Raw genomic sequence first — 16558 nt, forward strand, 5'->3', positions numbered from 1 at the left:
CACCATTGTTTAAATATTCGAAGTGGGCTTTTAACTCTTCAACATTTTTTTGCCAGGGAGTTCTCCACAATGCTGGATATTAGTTTCTCAACGTCTTGCATTTTGGCAAGCTTTTCTTCGGCAATAACTGAGAATGGTGGAGGAGAGGATGCTCGTTCTATATATCGCTTTTGAAATTCCTCTAACGTAATTGTGTGGTCCTGCATGGATGGTTCCACTAAATTTACAGAGGCTCCTTCAAATTTAACTCGAGGAGAGGGTGATTTTTTAGATAATGGAACATTAGAGGGTTGAGGAATGGAAGACGGATTTCGTTGGCCCTCCTCCTCTGGAGTCAAACCACCTTCCTGACCCTTTAATATAGACCTGAATTTGATGTTTTCTTCTGATGATTGCTGTTTCAAGGCACTCTGAGGAGTTTTCTTTCCTCCTGAATAATAAGGATTTTTTGTTGAGTTGATCTGCCCTCCCTCAGCTGTTGCTCCGAATACAATCCGTTTTTTGTATTGAGATGGAGAAGGAGTTTTTTGGAGGCTGATTGATACGTGAGGAACTCCATATTCATCTTTTTCAACTCGGGATTCATATGAGCCCTCATCATTTCTTGTTTGCACTCCATTCTCACCGATTTGTGGTTCATTCACAATATTATCAGAGTTCTTCAAATGAGGATTGTATTTATCCAAAACATGAGCAAAATAGTGTTCATCCACATCTTCGGGCTGATCCTCAAACATAATCCTCTGGCTCACTTTCTCCATTCTAGAAATTTCATTGTCTTGATCATTATCCTCATAGGTATCATCTATCATGACCATTGCAGAGCCTCCAGCTTCCACGTTCGTATGTTCGTTGTGGTTGATATCGGTACTGCCATCTGCTGCAGAACTCGTGCAGTCTCCAATTTCATAAAAATCGTTAATGGCTTGTTGCCTCATTTTTTGCCGCCTAAGAAATTTACAATTTCCGACCGCTAGCATCTCATGATATACTGATCTCCTCAAGTTGGTTTTTCAGTTCTAAAGCTCTAGCTTTCCTGAAAAAGAGAAAAATATCTAAAAGCCCACCTCAATTTAATCACCTCAACACTAGTGCTGACTTTGCAAGTATTCTCTATATTTGTCAGAGAGTTGTTGGAAATTTGCTGGGTATTCTGCTGGAAGTTTTTTAAGCTTCTCTCTCAACTCCTCGTGTCCACTCTCCTCACAGAGTATCTTTTTAATGAATATAGCAGCTCCAGTGATTGATGTCTTTGGAAGCGTATAAAACAGTTTTGGAAACGGATTGTAATAATTTTTAAAGTATCCCTGAGTTTGTTTGTGTGTCTTTTTTGAGGTAAGGGCTTTATAATTCACCAGGGCAGCCTTTTGATTCGAGAAATTAAACTCTGCAAATGGAACCAGATGGGTATTGGCACAGTCTTCCAATAACTTCTTAATATCTCCATAGCGAATCATGGGTTCTTTTCGGGAAATTGCATCATCAAGCTCTTGTTGTTCATAATCTATTTGCTCTTGCTGAATGATACTATGATTGATGGAATCAGCCATTGCTTTAGCTTTTCTGTCAGGTCTGGGAGGAGTCTTTGTGTTTTGTGCGGAGCAACTGACTGCTTTGGTTCTCTTTTAGGGAGCAAGTTCCATAAGGTGTCGGCATTGTCCCCATCTTCTTCATCGGTACGGTCGTCGTCTGATGATTCATCGTTGTCCTCTTCTCCACAACAAGTATCTTCTTTCACTAAAGGGAGAAGAAGAAGCCATTGCATTCGGTTGTTCCAAGTTTGTTTCTGTTCTTTCAGTTGTGTGTTCTTGTCTAATTGTATCATCCATTCCTTGTTGTTCTAATGATCGTTTATTGGCCTTGTGCTGCTGTATTCGATCACTTATTCTTTGCTTGACTGTTTTCTCTACAAATAAAGCATACATATCAAGTCCAGCCAATGGTTCAAACAGCTGTCGTATGTCATGGATCATGTCTTTGCGAATTTCTTCACTCGGAATGTGGAAATAATTTGTTCCTTCGATGGAATTGCATGGTGGTCATTATCAATCTCGAAATAATCTTGAATTCTGGATTGAAAATAATGTAAATCCCAATTTTGGGAGTCATATTGCGAAGGTAAATAAGTTTTGAAATTCAGACGATAAGTGATTTCTTAAAATCGAGAAATCCATTCACACAAATCCGGTTTTTCCAATTTATTGGAAATCTCTCGGAAGAGACCATAGAGAATAAGTCCGAGACGCTGTTGGTTCATCGTGAAGCCTTACGCAATCAGGTAAAAACAAAGTTTGCAATTTTTTTTGTTTGAAAGTCACTTGTCCATTTCCATAGGTGGAAAAGGAGCAAAAAAGTGTTAAAACTTTTGCACGGAGCTTACTTCAAACTTTTTTCTTGGTAATATATCGTCAGCAAAATACCGGTGGTCAATGTTATTGGTTACCATTCTATTCATCTATATTCACTTTATTCTTTAATTCATAATTCTCAAGAATGCGAAACAAGTGCTATAATTCTTCTCCACAACAAGTATCTTCCCCAACGCAAATTCACTTGTTCGGAGTTGGAACACAATCTGAGTATACTGTTTGGTGAATTCTTTTGAATTTTCATGGTCATTGATTCAAGAATAAGGCATAAAAGGAATATTGATACTAACTCTTATCAATAACAAGTCTCTTCCTGGTGTTCTTCTTGTTCATCTTGAGCAATTTGTTTGAACAATCCAAGTGCGTTCTTTGTTGTGTTTCTTGTTGGTCTTCTTGTGAGATTTTCATAATCTTCTTCTTCAATGTTTTCTGAGCTTGATTCATCGTTACTCGTTACATCTTCTTCACTCTCCGTTGATGTTGCTTCTTTTCGAGAGGTTCTTTCCTTGGGTGATGATTGGTTGGTTGTTCTTTTGACGATTTTTCTTGGTCTTGGTGGTTTTTTACCGAGATCCACCACAGAGCTTGTGGATGATGAAGCAACAATTGTTGTTAGTGTTGTGGTTGATGGTGCTGTGGATACATCCAATGTTGGAAAAACGGAGGAGGAGGAGGACTTCTCTGCTAATTCCAAATGAGGTTTCTCATGATTCACACTGGATGATGGATTCGATGAAGAAGAAGACAATCCGCTGCTGCTACTGGAGCAAGATACAACGGTTTGTTTCATCATCTTTGGATCTCTTTCAAGAGAGATCGCAGCAGGATCTTCAGCTTGTGATCGTTTCTGTGATGGTTCTTCGAATTCAAACAAGTCAGACAGAAATTCATTATGCTCCTTCAATGATTGGGTCTCATTTCGGATTTTGTTGATCAATTCATTCATTCTATGGACATCTATGATTCCACAGAATGTAAGAGGATCCATTCCAATGGGGAGATTCCGAAATATCTCTTTCACCATATGTTTCAAAGTATGAAGAGTAATCGCAAGTGTTGTTTCTTAACCAACAGGGAAGCAAGTGTTAAATTGTTCCTTTTTTGTCAAATTATATAATCGAACAATCACGCCAAACCAATCTTCCTTTGTTACGACCTCTTCATTTTGTAATAAATCGTTAATATCGGAAATTAAAATATAGGATGTCTTTTTGAGATTTCTGAAATCTTTTGGAATCCATGAATATGAAAATAGAGGAGGGAATTTTTTTTGACAAATTGTCAGGGTCTTACAAGAGACGAATTGCAATAGATTTGGTTCTTGGAGCGTCATGAGACAATCTTGTTTTCTTCGAAGCAAACTCCAAAGACATGCTATCAAACATAAACAAGGTGGTGCTTGGAGTTTACAAAATTTTCAAACATCCTGAACAAGTCTTACAGGCATTGCTTGATCGGGGATGTTCTCACTAAAGATTCAAGCCCGTCAGACAGGTATTTTGAAGTGTATGGTATGAACAAACCTTGGACTCTATCAAGAACTGCTATGAGAAACGATTGAAAATTCTATCAAATAAATGCATAGCCAGTTGTTTTTGACATTTTCAAAAAAAAAATGTTCTCATCATCTGCTTGCAAAAGTTTCTCTCGTAATGTTTCACTTTCCAGAAGCACGATTTTGAGAGGTATCTCTAAAAACAATACTAAACCATCATTCATGGGAGATGGTTGCTTGAATCATGCAGTGTTCGGATGCAACCAAAAGATGATGATGAGAAATTCAACAATGATGATGAATGAATTTGCAAAATATCAAAACGGAATCAAAAGATATTTTCATACTCATCATGGCTTACAATTTTTCGATTTAAAGAAGGTCAAAGAGACTCAAAGTAAAGAACATTCGGAATCTGAAAAGATTGAACTTTTGGGGAAACTCAAAACTGCAGAAGAGCTACTCAAAAACATTACCACACAATTGGGTCCAGTGTTAGCAGCGATGAATGAAAAACCAGAACAAAAACTTCCAGCTGAAATAGTAGATTCCATCTATAATTTAATTAGATTTTGTTTGGAAATCATTCCTGATGTTCATACACCTGTTTCTAAAGCGAAATCTTTTTATGAATCCTCCGTCGGAATGGGTATTTTGAACATTAGCAAACAAGCTCAACTATTGGCAGCAAAAGGAATAATACAAGAATGGTTTGATATGGAGTCGTTGAAAAAGTACATCAGACCAGAAGAATTGCGTGCAGAAACAGTTATTTATCCAGAAGGAGTTATGGATGACACGTTTCTATTATTCCAGAGCCAAGAAGCTCAAATTTCCTATAGTGCTTATGTTTATCCAGCAGGTGATTTATATCCTTACAATAGATACAGTCTCATTGGTAGCGCTTACTTTTTGTTTCTTCGATTGAAAGACTGTCCAACCATGACCAATGCCGAAACTCTCATGAACTACATAAAGGAAGTTGTTAGAGAGTACAACAGAGTGAAACAGCTGTATATTTCAGCCAAGAAGCCTGAAAAAGATATTGACTACTCGACCACAATCACCTATGATGCACAACGTAATGCTTACTCCTATTTGCGAAAAACTTATACTGAAGATGAATTTGATTGGTTTGAGGATTTGGAAACCAACTTACCCATTCATTTGGGAGCATTTATCAAAGCCTGTGAAATGGTGTCACAAATCGACTTTATTCCAGACAAAACCAAAGTAATTTCAGCATTGGACGAGTGCTTGCAAATTAACCCAAACAATCCATATATTTTACATATGAAGGCCGCATGTTATCGGGCGCTTAATACGGAGCCTTTGGATGCAAATATGGTCGTAGAAAATTATTTGAAAGGAGTGGAGACTTGTGATCAAGCTCTAGAAGTAATGAAAAAAGCTAAAGTACATTATTTACAAAAATTGGAAAAAACACGATTAGAAGAAAATGAGGTAACCTTGCTTCCAGAGAACGCACGAGTGAATGATCTTAAATTCTATCCAATTCATTATTTGAAAGGTATGCTTTTGCATGCTACTGCTGAATCAGATCTGTCTCCTGAATTTCGCCATCAATATGGATCCAAGGCTTTGGAATGCTTTGCACAAGTAGAATCATTTTCAAGACTACCATGTGATTTCAATTACTTGGTGTCAAAGGCTCAAGCATATTATGCGTGTGATATGTTTGAACAAACTCTTGGCGTGCTATCTCCCGTTGAGAAGTTCCAAGGTCTTGTAGACAATTCATCAATCGTCACAGCCATTGTTATTGCTGCAAATGCAATGATTTCACTAGGTTATGCTGATGTTTGCATGGAAAAGCTTGAAGAATATATTAAAACCTATGACAATGACCCTAGATTAAGGTTTGAAAAAGTCATGTGTAAAGAGTTCTTATCTCGCTCCAAGGATCACTACAGGGATATTGTTAAAGAATATAAGGAATTATTGGAAGAGACACAACAGTCTACCGATCCCAACGTCCTTGCTGTTTCTCCCATGATTCAAACAAGAATGCAATATTTACAAGAAGCTATTGTCAACCCTGCCTATGCAGAAAGATGGTAATTTGCACTGCAGATGGATTTGCAAGCAATTACATTTATTAAATTATTGGCAATGGAAAGATTGTTACCAGCCTGAACTATCAAAAACAAGATGAAGAACAAAAGTGTGTGATTTAATTATTTTCGATCATGTCATCAGCAACCTCACATGTAAACACAGAATGGTCTTTTTGTGAAAACATGTTGTTCCATTCAAGTGTGAATGAATAGTCATTCTTAAATATGGTGTTATTTTGTACTAGTACTTACATCCACCAGCACCAATCTTTGAAACTGGATATGAGAATTTTGTTTCATTCACTCGGAATGTCTTATCAAGATGTCCTAATCCCAATTGACCTCCACTGTTTTTACCTGCACAGTAAATTCTTTGTTCTGTCGATCGTAACACAGTGTGATGATTTCTAAAGTAAATTCAATCATGATTGTTAGCAAATTATAAAATGATTAGTAATTCCCAATATTGAACCATGACATCCTGATCACAAGTACTCACCCACACTTGACAGTGTCAATCTTGACATCAGATCCAATATTAATTCTAGTTGCATCCTTGACATTGCTTCCATCATTTTCAATTCCTAATTCTCCATTTCGATTCTGTATGTGTGTGAAATTTGAAAAATATATTCATTGAATTCATGAAAATTCATTTTCATATCAAATATAGATTCATGATCATATTTGACATTAATAAGTCGTAGGATTTTATCATGCCACATCCTCAATAACCTACCTTTCCAGCAGCCCAAGCCTCTCCCTTATCAGTCACTACCACCGAGTGAAAACTTCCACATGAAATACTTTCAATTATTTGTCCTTGTCCTGCCTTATTAATGCTCACAAGTGAAATATTTAACTGTCCAAATGTGTTATTTCCTAAACAAAAAACGTTTCCTTCCTCAGTTAAATAGATGGTATGTTGATCTGTGGAAATTGTTAAATATTCATCATGCACGTATGACCATGGTTGTCCATTCAAGGTATAGAGATGTGTGACAATTCATGGAAATATTAATAATATTCAATATTATAAAAATTCGTGTGTTCAATCCATTCATGGAAATATTAATAATAATATACTCAATATTAATAATATTCAATATTCTCTCAACTTACATCCTGATGCAACCGATTTGATTTTCTTTCCTTTCAATTCATCAATTTTTATCTTTTCAGGTTTCTTGAATACTTCCTTCTTTTTAGAAGAAATTTGAGAATATGTATTATCTCCACATGCCATAATTTCATTGTCAACAGTGACGAAAATGGAATGACTCGCACCACTCGAAATGAGTTTGATTTTTTCCTTAATTGGAACTCGTCTAAATTCGGCAACAGAATCGGTCGATGAAAATCCAATTTGATACTTGTCGGAACGTCCACAAGCATAGACTTCTCCTCGATCCGATAAGAGCATGGAATGATAATCTCCACACACGAGTGACTCAATTTGAATGCTTAAATTGACACTGGTCCAAGAAGTACACGCACGAAAATGTCCCAAACTCTAATTTGACCACAACAACAACAACAGTTGGAAGGACAATAGTCGTGGAAGGGATCATCCAAATTGTAGTAATCATAAGAATTGTAGTGTTCGTAGTAGTAGTAGTAGTAGTAGTATTGATTGACATTGAATTCTCTCTCTCCTTTTTCATTCACGAGATAAAAAACAACACTCACCAATTGACCATAATCGTTATCTCCGATGGTATAAAGAAGATGATCATCTGTGTGTTGGTGGTAATCATGATGAAAAGGCAATGATTGAATATATGTTTCAATGGTTTTGTTACACCATGGACAGTACCAAATTTATGTGTTTTGTTGTTGAAAGCCATAAATTCCATTGTGGCAGTATCATCATTTCAAACAATGAATATAACCAGATGCTCTTTCTCACCTACCTGTGCATAATACTGTGAATTTATCACCACATCCAACGTTGGTCACTTTTTTATCTTTCAAACGAAGAACCTCTTTCGGAGTGGATATTCTCTCATCATTTTCGTTGGACAATTGATGAGCCATATTCTCACCGAGACTGTTGTTTGTGCAAGATAAATTGTTGATGATGTCCACAGATGTTTGTTGTGAATCACCTACCCGTACACTAACGTAAACACCATTTTTTTGTTGGATTTGACACTTGACAGCACGTTTCTTGGAATGACGGTCGAGTGAAAGCGGCAATTAGAATGCCGTTTCGGTGATCATCACTGATTTGCTCATCGTAAGATAATGTCAATAAATTAAATATTAATTTATAGAATGATTTGTTGTCAGTTGTTGACAATTCAAATTTTAAAATTCTATTTTCTCTTGAGGTTGTTAGGATTGATTGGGTTCAACAAGACAGTGTCGTGACATTGATCACGGATTGGGCAATCAATAAAGTTCAAATTCTTATCAGTACAGAATCTCATTTCAGTAATATATTGTTCTCCGTGATAGCAAGCAAGAGCAGGAGTTCCATAACCAGCAGATTTCATAGCACTCTTGAGTTGTTGAATGTGATACACCTTGCTGTCAGATGGAGTGACACCACCAGAAGCCAAGTTGGGAAGAACTGACATACTCTTTCTTAAATCAAGGACAGACTTGAAGAACTTGTACTCATTGTCCATACGTGGGAGAGAAGCAGCACAGGTTCCGTGCTTTTCATATTCGTGTTGCCAAAATGATGGAACTTCATTCTTGAAATCTGTTTATATTAGCAATGTATGATTGAGTGATATCAACATGTGAAATGTTGTTAGATTGTTGATGGTTTGGCATTTTGCAAAAATTGTAATTTTTAGAGTGTGTCCAAGGTATGATCATATTGCCAAATTGAAAGAAACAGTTAATACAAATAAATTTGTTGCATTTTAGACTTACCAGTCCAATAGTTGTTCAAATCAGGGACCAAATCTTGGATTTGACTGAAGTCAAAGGAACCTCCACAGAAGAATGGGCCTTGTGGACCAGTGTAACGGCTAGGCCACAAACCGTGAATACTATTATGGTGGTGATACGAACATCATAATATGGTGCGATGAAAGAAACATTCCGTGCGTGCCATCACATGCCAACGAACAATTAGATCATTATGCTCGGGTCAACGAGGCAAAATTAAACTCTACATACGTGAAATCCGAGGTGGATGATGGAATATAACATGGACTCAACTCGCGGCAAGCATTTCCTGGCCAAGTCATTGCAAACACCTAGTTCGCAATTCCATCATGAACATTCATCAACACACAACACGACGTCGTGTTCGCGCAAAGATGTCGTGATTCAGCAAATATTTGTTATCATCATTCCATAATATACTACTATACTTACAAAGTAATCAAAAGAAGAACCACCTCCTGCACGGTTAAGAGTTCCTCTCAATTGATCCACCACAAAGTTTGGAGTTCTTTGAGCGTTTGATCCAAGAGCAACAGCAAGGAGAAGAGCAGCCAACACGAACAAGGCTTTGGTTTGCATGATTTTTTTTCGGAGAAGATGCCCGATTAAAATCGAGAGCTGAGGCTTCTTCTTCCTCAGCGTGAATCTTTGGTGCGGGGTTTTCATGAAAGAGAGAATTTCAAGGGCGCTAAAGGTGGAGGTGGGGCCTCGTTACAAGAGAGGATCGTTTATCATAATTATCATTGAGGAAGGATCCACAAGACCATCAGCAATGATGGAAGTGCATCTTCAATAACGTTGAAAAATGTGGACCATCTGAATTTGTTCGAACCAGAGCTTGTACTCGTTCACCACATCAAAAAATTTATTCTCTTTTTTTGTATTGGAGCCTCTCTCTTTGAAGATCTGTAAAATGTACTCGGATATTGAACGCAGCATGAAATCAAGAGAACACACAAGAGAGGCTCATTTGTGGAAGAGTGGATTGTATGGTGATATAATATCAAGCGATTCCGAATATTTTGATTTGGAAAAGAATGAGAGTCATCGCCAGGCTTTTTTAATTTCGGGACAACGAATTATTGGAACAGGTTCTCTTGAGATGAAATCTCCTAAAGTATTCTTTCAACCAACTCGAATGAATTTTGAACTGTTTGATATGATTGATTGTGATTCTTGCGAAAGAATTAAAAAAATTTGTGCAAATCATATCGGATGTGTGATACTTACTTCAAATAATCGAGTGTTTTTGAGTCACAAGCGGAAAGTGAATGAGGAGACAAGAAAAGTACATATTGATGGAATTGAGTATTTTAGGTATGTTCATCGTTGGTCATTTTAGGTAGAGTCATGTTTGACATGATGAATCTATATATGAATGTATTGATATATTACAGTAATTTTTATTGCATTGATCACTTTTTCACAAAGACATCAGAATTTGTCGAAGATGTGGAAATTACTCTAAGATATACTTACTTTCTTACTAATAGCGGAAAGTTATATGCTTTAGAAATCGATCCACTTACATCCAATCTTGAGCTAATTTTGAATAGTATTATTCGATACATAAAATCGACAAAAAGTATTACCTATGCAGTTGGATATAGGAATGACCTGTATCGTATCACTAAGGAGGCAGTTTGGGAGGATATTTCACATTTATTTTCTAATAACCTAAGAGAAAAGGAATTCATAAAGTCTATTGCTTGCTGTGCTAGCCATTGCTTTTTCATAAGTAACCACAATAGAGTATTTGGGATGGGCAACAATGAACAGGGACAGGTAAGGTACATACTCTTCACGAATATTCCAATGTGTATTGATCATTAGCGATACTTGTAGTTAGGAGGAGGTCTTTCCTTTTCGAAAAACAAAGCACTCACGGAAATTACTCTTCCATTCGAAAATTCTTTTCTCAAGCAAATAGTCACTGGAAATGAGCATACCTTAATACTTTCGACAAGTGGAGATGTGTATGGATGTAAGTAACATGTTGAATGTATGTTTTGGAATGCATCTTTTAAAGGCGGGGAGGACAAAATGATCGGTACGAAAAAGAATGTCACTCGTACCAACCAATGGAAGAAAGTGAAAGACAATATTTCTCAAATTTATGCAGATGTTTATTCATCATATTTGATTTCCAAAAAGAGCAATTTGTTTGTGTGTGGAAGTAATATTATGGGATGTTTAGGTCTCTCGTTTGAAATTCAAGAAGTTTGTACATGGAAAAGAATCACATTGGGAACTAACAAAATCGTTCCTTGGATGAAATGTGGTTTTGCTTTGTGCTTCCTCAACTGTATTATTTTGTGTCGAGTCGCAATTTTCAAATACTGAATGTTTAAGGATATTTGTTGAAAATTTGGAAAAAAGAATTACCGATGGTCGACTTTCAGACTGCATTATCAGAGTAAATGTTCACCATGAATATGTTGGAAATGGGAGTGATGACTGGCATAATGAAAGAAATGAACATTTCCCATTGAAAAAAATCAAAAATTAGTTCATAAGCTCAATTGATAATGAGGGCTGGATTTTACGAAAAAACTTACCCCTCGATCATGATGGCTCCTTTTCTTGCTGTGAGATGTTTGGATTATTTGAAAAGGCTTAGACAGCGTTACAAGCCAAACTATCAGCTAAACTCTAGAGTGTTAAGGACACTTCACATAAAGTTAATTATTCAACCAATATTTCCACCAAGTACCAACAATAAATAATAATACAGCAACTTGTTCTTAATGTCTCAGTTTTTCATACTGCTGATATTCATGGTTATTAATATCCTTGCTTAGTTGTGACTTGAAAAACAATTCGCTCGTTTGATTGAGAGAGAGTTGAGCAGATGTTATTTTAAAGTGCTATTACAATTAGAGTCTGTAAAACATGTCCAAATCAAAATTATTATACACAAAGAGTGACCAAAATTTAGATGCTGGGGGTTACTTCCAAAGAGTATTTAAAAGAACTTTCTGTGCACAATACATGCACCAACTTCTTCATATTCTTCCCGAGTTACCCACATTTCTTGGAAAGTAGGCAAAGAAGCCAATAGTGAACCTCCAATCCAAGCAGCATAATGACGTTCTGGTAGTGCAATAGCATTAATCCTCATAGAAGAAGGAGCCATAGAAACCAATTCCTTTGTTATTCTCTCAGTCATACCCTCGAACATTGTTGAACCACCAGATAAGATGACGTTTCGATACAACTCTTGTCTAATATCCCTATCACATCTATGAATGGAGGTGAAAGTGTTTTCATGAAGTCCAGATGATTTAGATCCGAAATAGACAGGTTGGAACAATGCTTCGGTACATATGAATCTTTCATTGCCCAGAACGATCGTATTTCCATCAGGTAATTCATAGACCTTTTCAATGCTACTTGCTGCTTTCATCATCTCTTCATCGAAATCGAGAGCAACATAACACAATTTTTCCTTAATGTCTTTCACTGCAATTGCTATATCTGCATGAGTTGGAAACAAGTAACCATTGCGTTCTGAGAGAATTTTCATCAAGCAATCCGTCACATCTCTACCACCCCAATTAAATGTCAACACTGCATGAGTGAGAGCATGACCTGCATAAACTGGAACCGTATGAGCAACAGTATCACCACAATCAATGACCATACCATTGGTGCGACCGGATGCATACAAGGACAAGACCGCTGGAATGGCAATATACACAGCTGGGACTGAGTGAGTTTCAAACATGATTCGAATCATCATCTCTCTATTTGCTTTTGGATTAAAAGGAGCTTCAGTCAACAAGATTGGATGTTCCTCAGGAGCAACTCTCAATTCAATGTAGAAGGTGTGATGCCAGATCTTTTCCATATCCTCCCAACTGGTAACAACACCATATTGAATAGGATACTCTAAAAAAAGAATGTCTCTCTGTGAAAGAGCTTCATCACCCACATAGGCATCACGTCGACGATGATTTTCGTTTCCAGTACCAGCATCAGCAATGGCAATGCCTGCTGGCAAATTCTTCTTTGGCCTTCCAACGACAGAAGGAATAACACAACGAGGTAAATCATCACCAGTTAAACCGGCCTTACAGAAACCAGATCCATTGTCGATAATAATTGTTTCAAGTACTTCAGTCATTGTGAGATCGGAGTTTAACTAAAGAGAGGGTATTATTAAAAATTTGGTGGTAGTGAACTTGGTATTTTTTTTTGATGTCATTATACTAATACTAACTCTTTAAAAGACACCAATGACAAAGACCAGAATGATGCATTTCAAATTCATCTGCTCTAAATGATACAAATGTTCTTGCGTTTTACCTGCCCTCGACCTCTGTACGGTTTTGAGATCCTTAAAAAGATGGCGTTCACAAAGACACGAAATTGGGAAACTAAACTTGCTCTCAATGAATGCAATACCAATAAATGGATTCTCATAACGTGCATGTCCGAATTTTTGTTCGCAATAACGTCCACACCACTCGTATTATGACAAATCCAATCCAATTAAGTACCACAGTTTACAGACACGAACAATCGTATTGATAAAACATCCTTGTCAAATATTCAAGTATTTTACACCTTCTGCATGTCCACATTTTTCCAACTTGCTTCTTTTTTTAAGTAAATCAGTAGCCGATTCAAAGTTCTGCATTGGAGGTCAAGGTGCAACACTTTTCCAAACGAATACACTTTGATTCCTTTCTCTCTCCATATAATGTGGATCAACAACGTCGGTGCAACGCTTCCGCATCTCCATCGCCACCAATTTTAAAAGCACCCTCTCCCAACAAGCCTTTAATGGAGGCAAGAGAGATGTTCTCGCCGTCGCTTTGAACCACGAAAATTCAGTTGGGTTCGCATTTTTTCTCTTTTATTGAATCGCGCCATGAATTTCAGTCGCAGTCTCGTTTCTTTATGGAGCAAAGGCTCGACCGCGAAAGAGCCAAACAGAGAATTGAGTGCGAACGTTGGAAAGGAATCCATGCGAGGAGGAAAGAACAGCAGAAAAAAAAGATCATTGACGACATCATTCAACCAAACGCAAGCGCATTCGTTGTTGTTGCTGTTGCTGCCTTTGAAGAAAATACACTCTTCCGATTGGTTGTAACAACTAGAAGAACCAATTCTTGTTTTTTGAAAGGTAAATCGTGTCCCAGCGAGAGTGCAAACATCGAATTCTCGAGCTCAACCCGAATAGGTAAATTTTCTCTCTCCGGTATTCGAGTTGTACTACTCATACAAAAAAAACCTTTTCTGAGTAGTAGTAGAAGTTTGTTCCTTTTCTTCACCCATGCATAAAATTCAAGCCACTCATTGCCCAACGACCATGACCAACAAGGATGACCACAACAATCACGACAAGATTCAACCAAGCGACAATCTCCTCACAAGCATGTTGTTGATGATGAGCACCATCACGAACCACCACAACACCAACAACAACACCATGACTTCTTCGTTTCCGACGACTCGACCGCCAACACCTTCTAGCTCATCAACTAGCTCCACTACCGCTCTTCCCTCTCATTTGTCTCCATCACCAAGTCATCATTGGTCGTCAGGATTGACACAACAGTTGCCTTCACCATCCGCTTCGTCGTCGGCTTCTTTCAACGGTGTGAATTCAGCCCAAACTCCTCTCGAAGCTCTTCTTAACAGTTCATCATCGATGCGACCTATTTCTTCAATGACCAATAATACCCTAAATCCTCTTTTCCAAACCACTCTCACCACCCCTTCAACAACATCTGCTACCACCCAAAATGCTCCTTCCTTCACATCTTCTCCTTCCTATTACCAAACCTACCAAAACGTGTTGCAGTGTTTGTCCTTGTTATATTCACCATCCTCCTCCTCCTCCCCAAACAACAACAACACCTCCAACAACAATTATGCGAACAGTCACAACCTCAAAACAGCTCCATTCTCCAGTAACACCACAATACCGTCTCAAGCTTCCAAATCACGACACACACATTTGGGATCAGACTTTTCCAATTTAACCACTTCTTTCCTTTTTCCAAATTCGTGCCCAAACTCCTCCTCCATTCTCTCGCACGAGTTGGTGACCAGTTTTGATTCTCTCAGTCATCAAATTATTGTACCCAACACTTCAAGTACATCAACATCTTCAGTCTCCATCGAAGAAGAAGTTGTTGATGACGACGGCACTAAGAGTTTCAGAAAGCGAAAGACTTCGCCACTCAGTTCTGAAGTTCAATCACTCTATGTCAGAACAGAAGGCCTCAAACAATCTAAAAGTGGCAACAAGTTTAAGAGAGTAAAGCTCTGTGATGACGATCAATTTGATAATGACGGAAAGGATTTATCCAAAGAGATTGATCTCATAGAGAACCAATCTGCCAACAGCTTTTTTGTCCTTCTCAAAAATCATTTAAATTTTTGTGAAAGAATGAACAAGAACCTATTACGAAGTACCGTTGTATTTGACTATACTCATTCCACATCGTAAGTACTCGATTTTAGTTGGTAGTAATATACATGACAAACATTTAAACACGACGAAGGTTATGCCATGCTGCGCATGTTGTCAAGGACTTGAATTCCATGTCCCCTCCAACAGATTCTGATCTCACTCTCACCTCTAGTGACTCTATTCCTTTGGAAAAGTTGTGTTTATTGTATAGCATGTATTTGCACATGTGCCAGAGAAAAGGCCTAACCTCAGAAGCTAATATCACCTATAAAAAGACAAGAATGTTGCTTAAACAAGTGTTTGATAGATATGATAATTATCATGTGGCCTTTACTTATTGCATTCTTTCAATCTATCATTCAAGTGAGGGAGATGATGAGACCGGCAGGTTTTATTTAGACTTGGTTGAACATTACTTTACCTCTCAAAATAAGAAGACAAGTAGAAAGAACACATCTAGCTCAGTAAGCTCACACGAACAAGAAATGAACAAGCTCATTCAATACTGGATTCCATCCTCTGATATTGACAGGGATTTCTTTTTAGAAAAATTTAAACTTGCTGCTGAAATCACTAATGAAGCTGGCAAATTAATTCGGTCTGTTGAATTGCGAAGGTTGATCGAAAAGTATTATATTTATGGAACCAACCGTTCACATGAGACTCATCCAGAATTTAAAAATCTTCTAGAAAAGAAAATTGATGAGACAACCTTTGAAAATTACCTCAAAATGGTTGAATTTACATTGGAAATGGCTGCTCTTTCCAGCAAGACCTACAACTTGGACGATGAACAACAATTTATTCTCATCCATGGAGGCAAGGGTTACAGACACACTGCATATGCGATGATTTTGCTCGAGTATTTGGATTATTTGTCCAAACATGACTCATCGTCTGACACATCCTCCGTAGTAACTCTTTCTTCTATCAACAACCAAGATCCAGCAGTCAAGAATGTACTTTCAAGACTTTACACAGAAGTTGACGCCTTTATGAATGTTAGTCATGAGGATCCTGAAGCTCTAGGGGCCATCATTCCAGCTTATTTCCCATGTTTTTCCATTGCATGCCAACTTGATTTGAATGGTTGTGATATGACCAAACCAGACCAATTGACCAAAGTTTCAAGAGATCTTCATGTCATGCAGTACATGGCAAAAAGATACAAGAAGATCAAACTTTTATATTCATCTCTTATGAAAGCTCTTGCCCTCAAAAAGGAAGAACTTACAAACGAAATAAATTCGTCGTAGGTGGATGTGTTAAAATTTTGTACCACTCA

The 16558-nt window shown here is 37.5% G+C and overlaps 9 protein-coding genes across 9 annotated transcripts; 3 read left to right on the forward strand and 6 right to left on the reverse strand.

Moving 5' to 3' along the window:
- Positions 1 to 38: 38 nt before the first annotated feature.
- On the reverse strand, positions 39 to 938 carry FDP41_010325 (uncharacterized protein; the record flags this gene model as incomplete). Its single annotated transcript, XM_044700611.1, has 1 exon — positions 39 to 938. The coding sequence occupies one exon, from the start codon at positions 936 to 938 to the stop codon at positions 39 to 41; it is 900 nt and encodes a 299-aa protein (XP_044567973.1).
- A 150-nt stretch (positions 939 to 1088) lies between these two features.
- FDP41_010326 (uncharacterized protein) lies at positions 1089 to 1550 on the reverse strand (the record flags this gene model as incomplete). Its single annotated transcript, XM_044700612.1, has 1 exon — positions 1089 to 1550. The coding sequence occupies one exon, from the start codon at positions 1548 to 1550 to the stop codon at positions 1089 to 1091; it is 462 nt and encodes a 153-aa protein (XP_044567974.1).
- A 1114-nt stretch (positions 1551 to 2664) lies between these two features.
- FDP41_010327 (uncharacterized protein) lies at positions 2665 to 3393 on the reverse strand (the record flags this gene model as incomplete). Its single annotated transcript, XM_044700613.1, has 1 exon — positions 2665 to 3393. One exon carries the CDS (start codon positions 3391 to 3393, stop codon positions 2665 to 2667), a length of 729 nt encoding a protein of 242 aa, XP_044567975.1.
- A 591-nt stretch (positions 3394 to 3984) lies between these two features.
- On the forward strand, positions 3985 to 5946 carry FDP41_010328 (uncharacterized protein; the record flags this gene model as incomplete). Its single annotated transcript, XM_044700614.1, has 1 exon — positions 3985 to 5946. One exon carries the CDS (start codon positions 3985 to 3987, stop codon positions 5944 to 5946), a length of 1962 nt encoding a protein of 653 aa, XP_044567976.1.
- Positions 5947 to 6058: 112 nt separating this feature from the next.
- FDP41_010329 (uncharacterized protein) lies at positions 6059 to 8077 on the reverse strand (the record flags this gene model as incomplete). The annotated part of the gene is made up of 8 exons (XM_044700615.1): positions 6059 to 6111; positions 6195 to 6349; positions 6442 to 6545; positions 6682 to 6872; positions 7065 to 7455; positions 7632 to 7678; positions 7856 to 7992; positions 8055 to 8077. The coding sequence occupies 8 exons, from the start codon at positions 8075 to 8077 to the stop codon at positions 6059 to 6061; spliced, it is 1101 nt and encodes a 366-aa protein (XP_044567977.1).
- Positions 8078 to 8260: 183 nt separating this feature from the next.
- Positions 8261 to 9425, reverse strand: FDP41_010330 (uncharacterized protein; the record flags this gene model as incomplete). Its single annotated transcript, XM_044700617.1, has 4 exons — positions 8261 to 8652; positions 8829 to 8947; positions 9078 to 9157; positions 9279 to 9425. 4 exons carry the CDS (start codon positions 9423 to 9425, stop codon positions 8261 to 8263), a joined length of 738 nt encoding a protein of 245 aa, XP_044567978.1.
- Positions 9426 to 9759: 334 nt separating this feature from the next.
- Positions 9760 to 11189, forward strand: FDP41_010331 (uncharacterized protein; the record flags this gene model as incomplete). The annotated part of the gene is made up of 4 exons (XM_044700618.1): positions 9760 to 10163; positions 10244 to 10631; positions 10692 to 10830; positions 10876 to 11189. The coding sequence occupies 4 exons, from the start codon at positions 9760 to 9762 to the stop codon at positions 11187 to 11189; spliced, it is 1245 nt and encodes a 414-aa protein (XP_044567979.1).
- Positions 11190 to 11811: 622 nt separating this feature from the next.
- On the reverse strand, positions 11812 to 12972 carry FDP41_010332 (uncharacterized protein; the record flags this gene model as incomplete). Its single annotated transcript, XM_044700619.1, has 1 exon — positions 11812 to 12972. The coding sequence occupies one exon, from the start codon at positions 12970 to 12972 to the stop codon at positions 11812 to 11814; it is 1161 nt and encodes a 386-aa protein (XP_044567980.1).
- A 1155-nt stretch (positions 12973 to 14127) lies between these two features.
- Positions 14128 to 16529, forward strand: FDP41_010333 (uncharacterized protein; the record flags this gene model as incomplete). The annotated part of the gene is made up of 2 exons (XM_044700620.1): positions 14128 to 15305; positions 15365 to 16529. The coding sequence occupies 2 exons, from the start codon at positions 14128 to 14130 to the stop codon at positions 16527 to 16529; spliced, it is 2343 nt and encodes a 780-aa protein (XP_044567981.1).
- Positions 16530 to 16558: the final 29 nt, after the last annotated feature.

The sequence above is a fragment of the Naegleria fowleri genome (assembly GCF_008403515.1).
Source record: "Naegleria fowleri strain ATCC 30894 chromosome Unknown tig6, whole genome shotgun sequence".
Lineage (NCBI taxonomy): Eukaryota > Heterolobosea > Eutetramitea > Acrasida > Naegleriidae > Naegleria > Naegleria fowleri.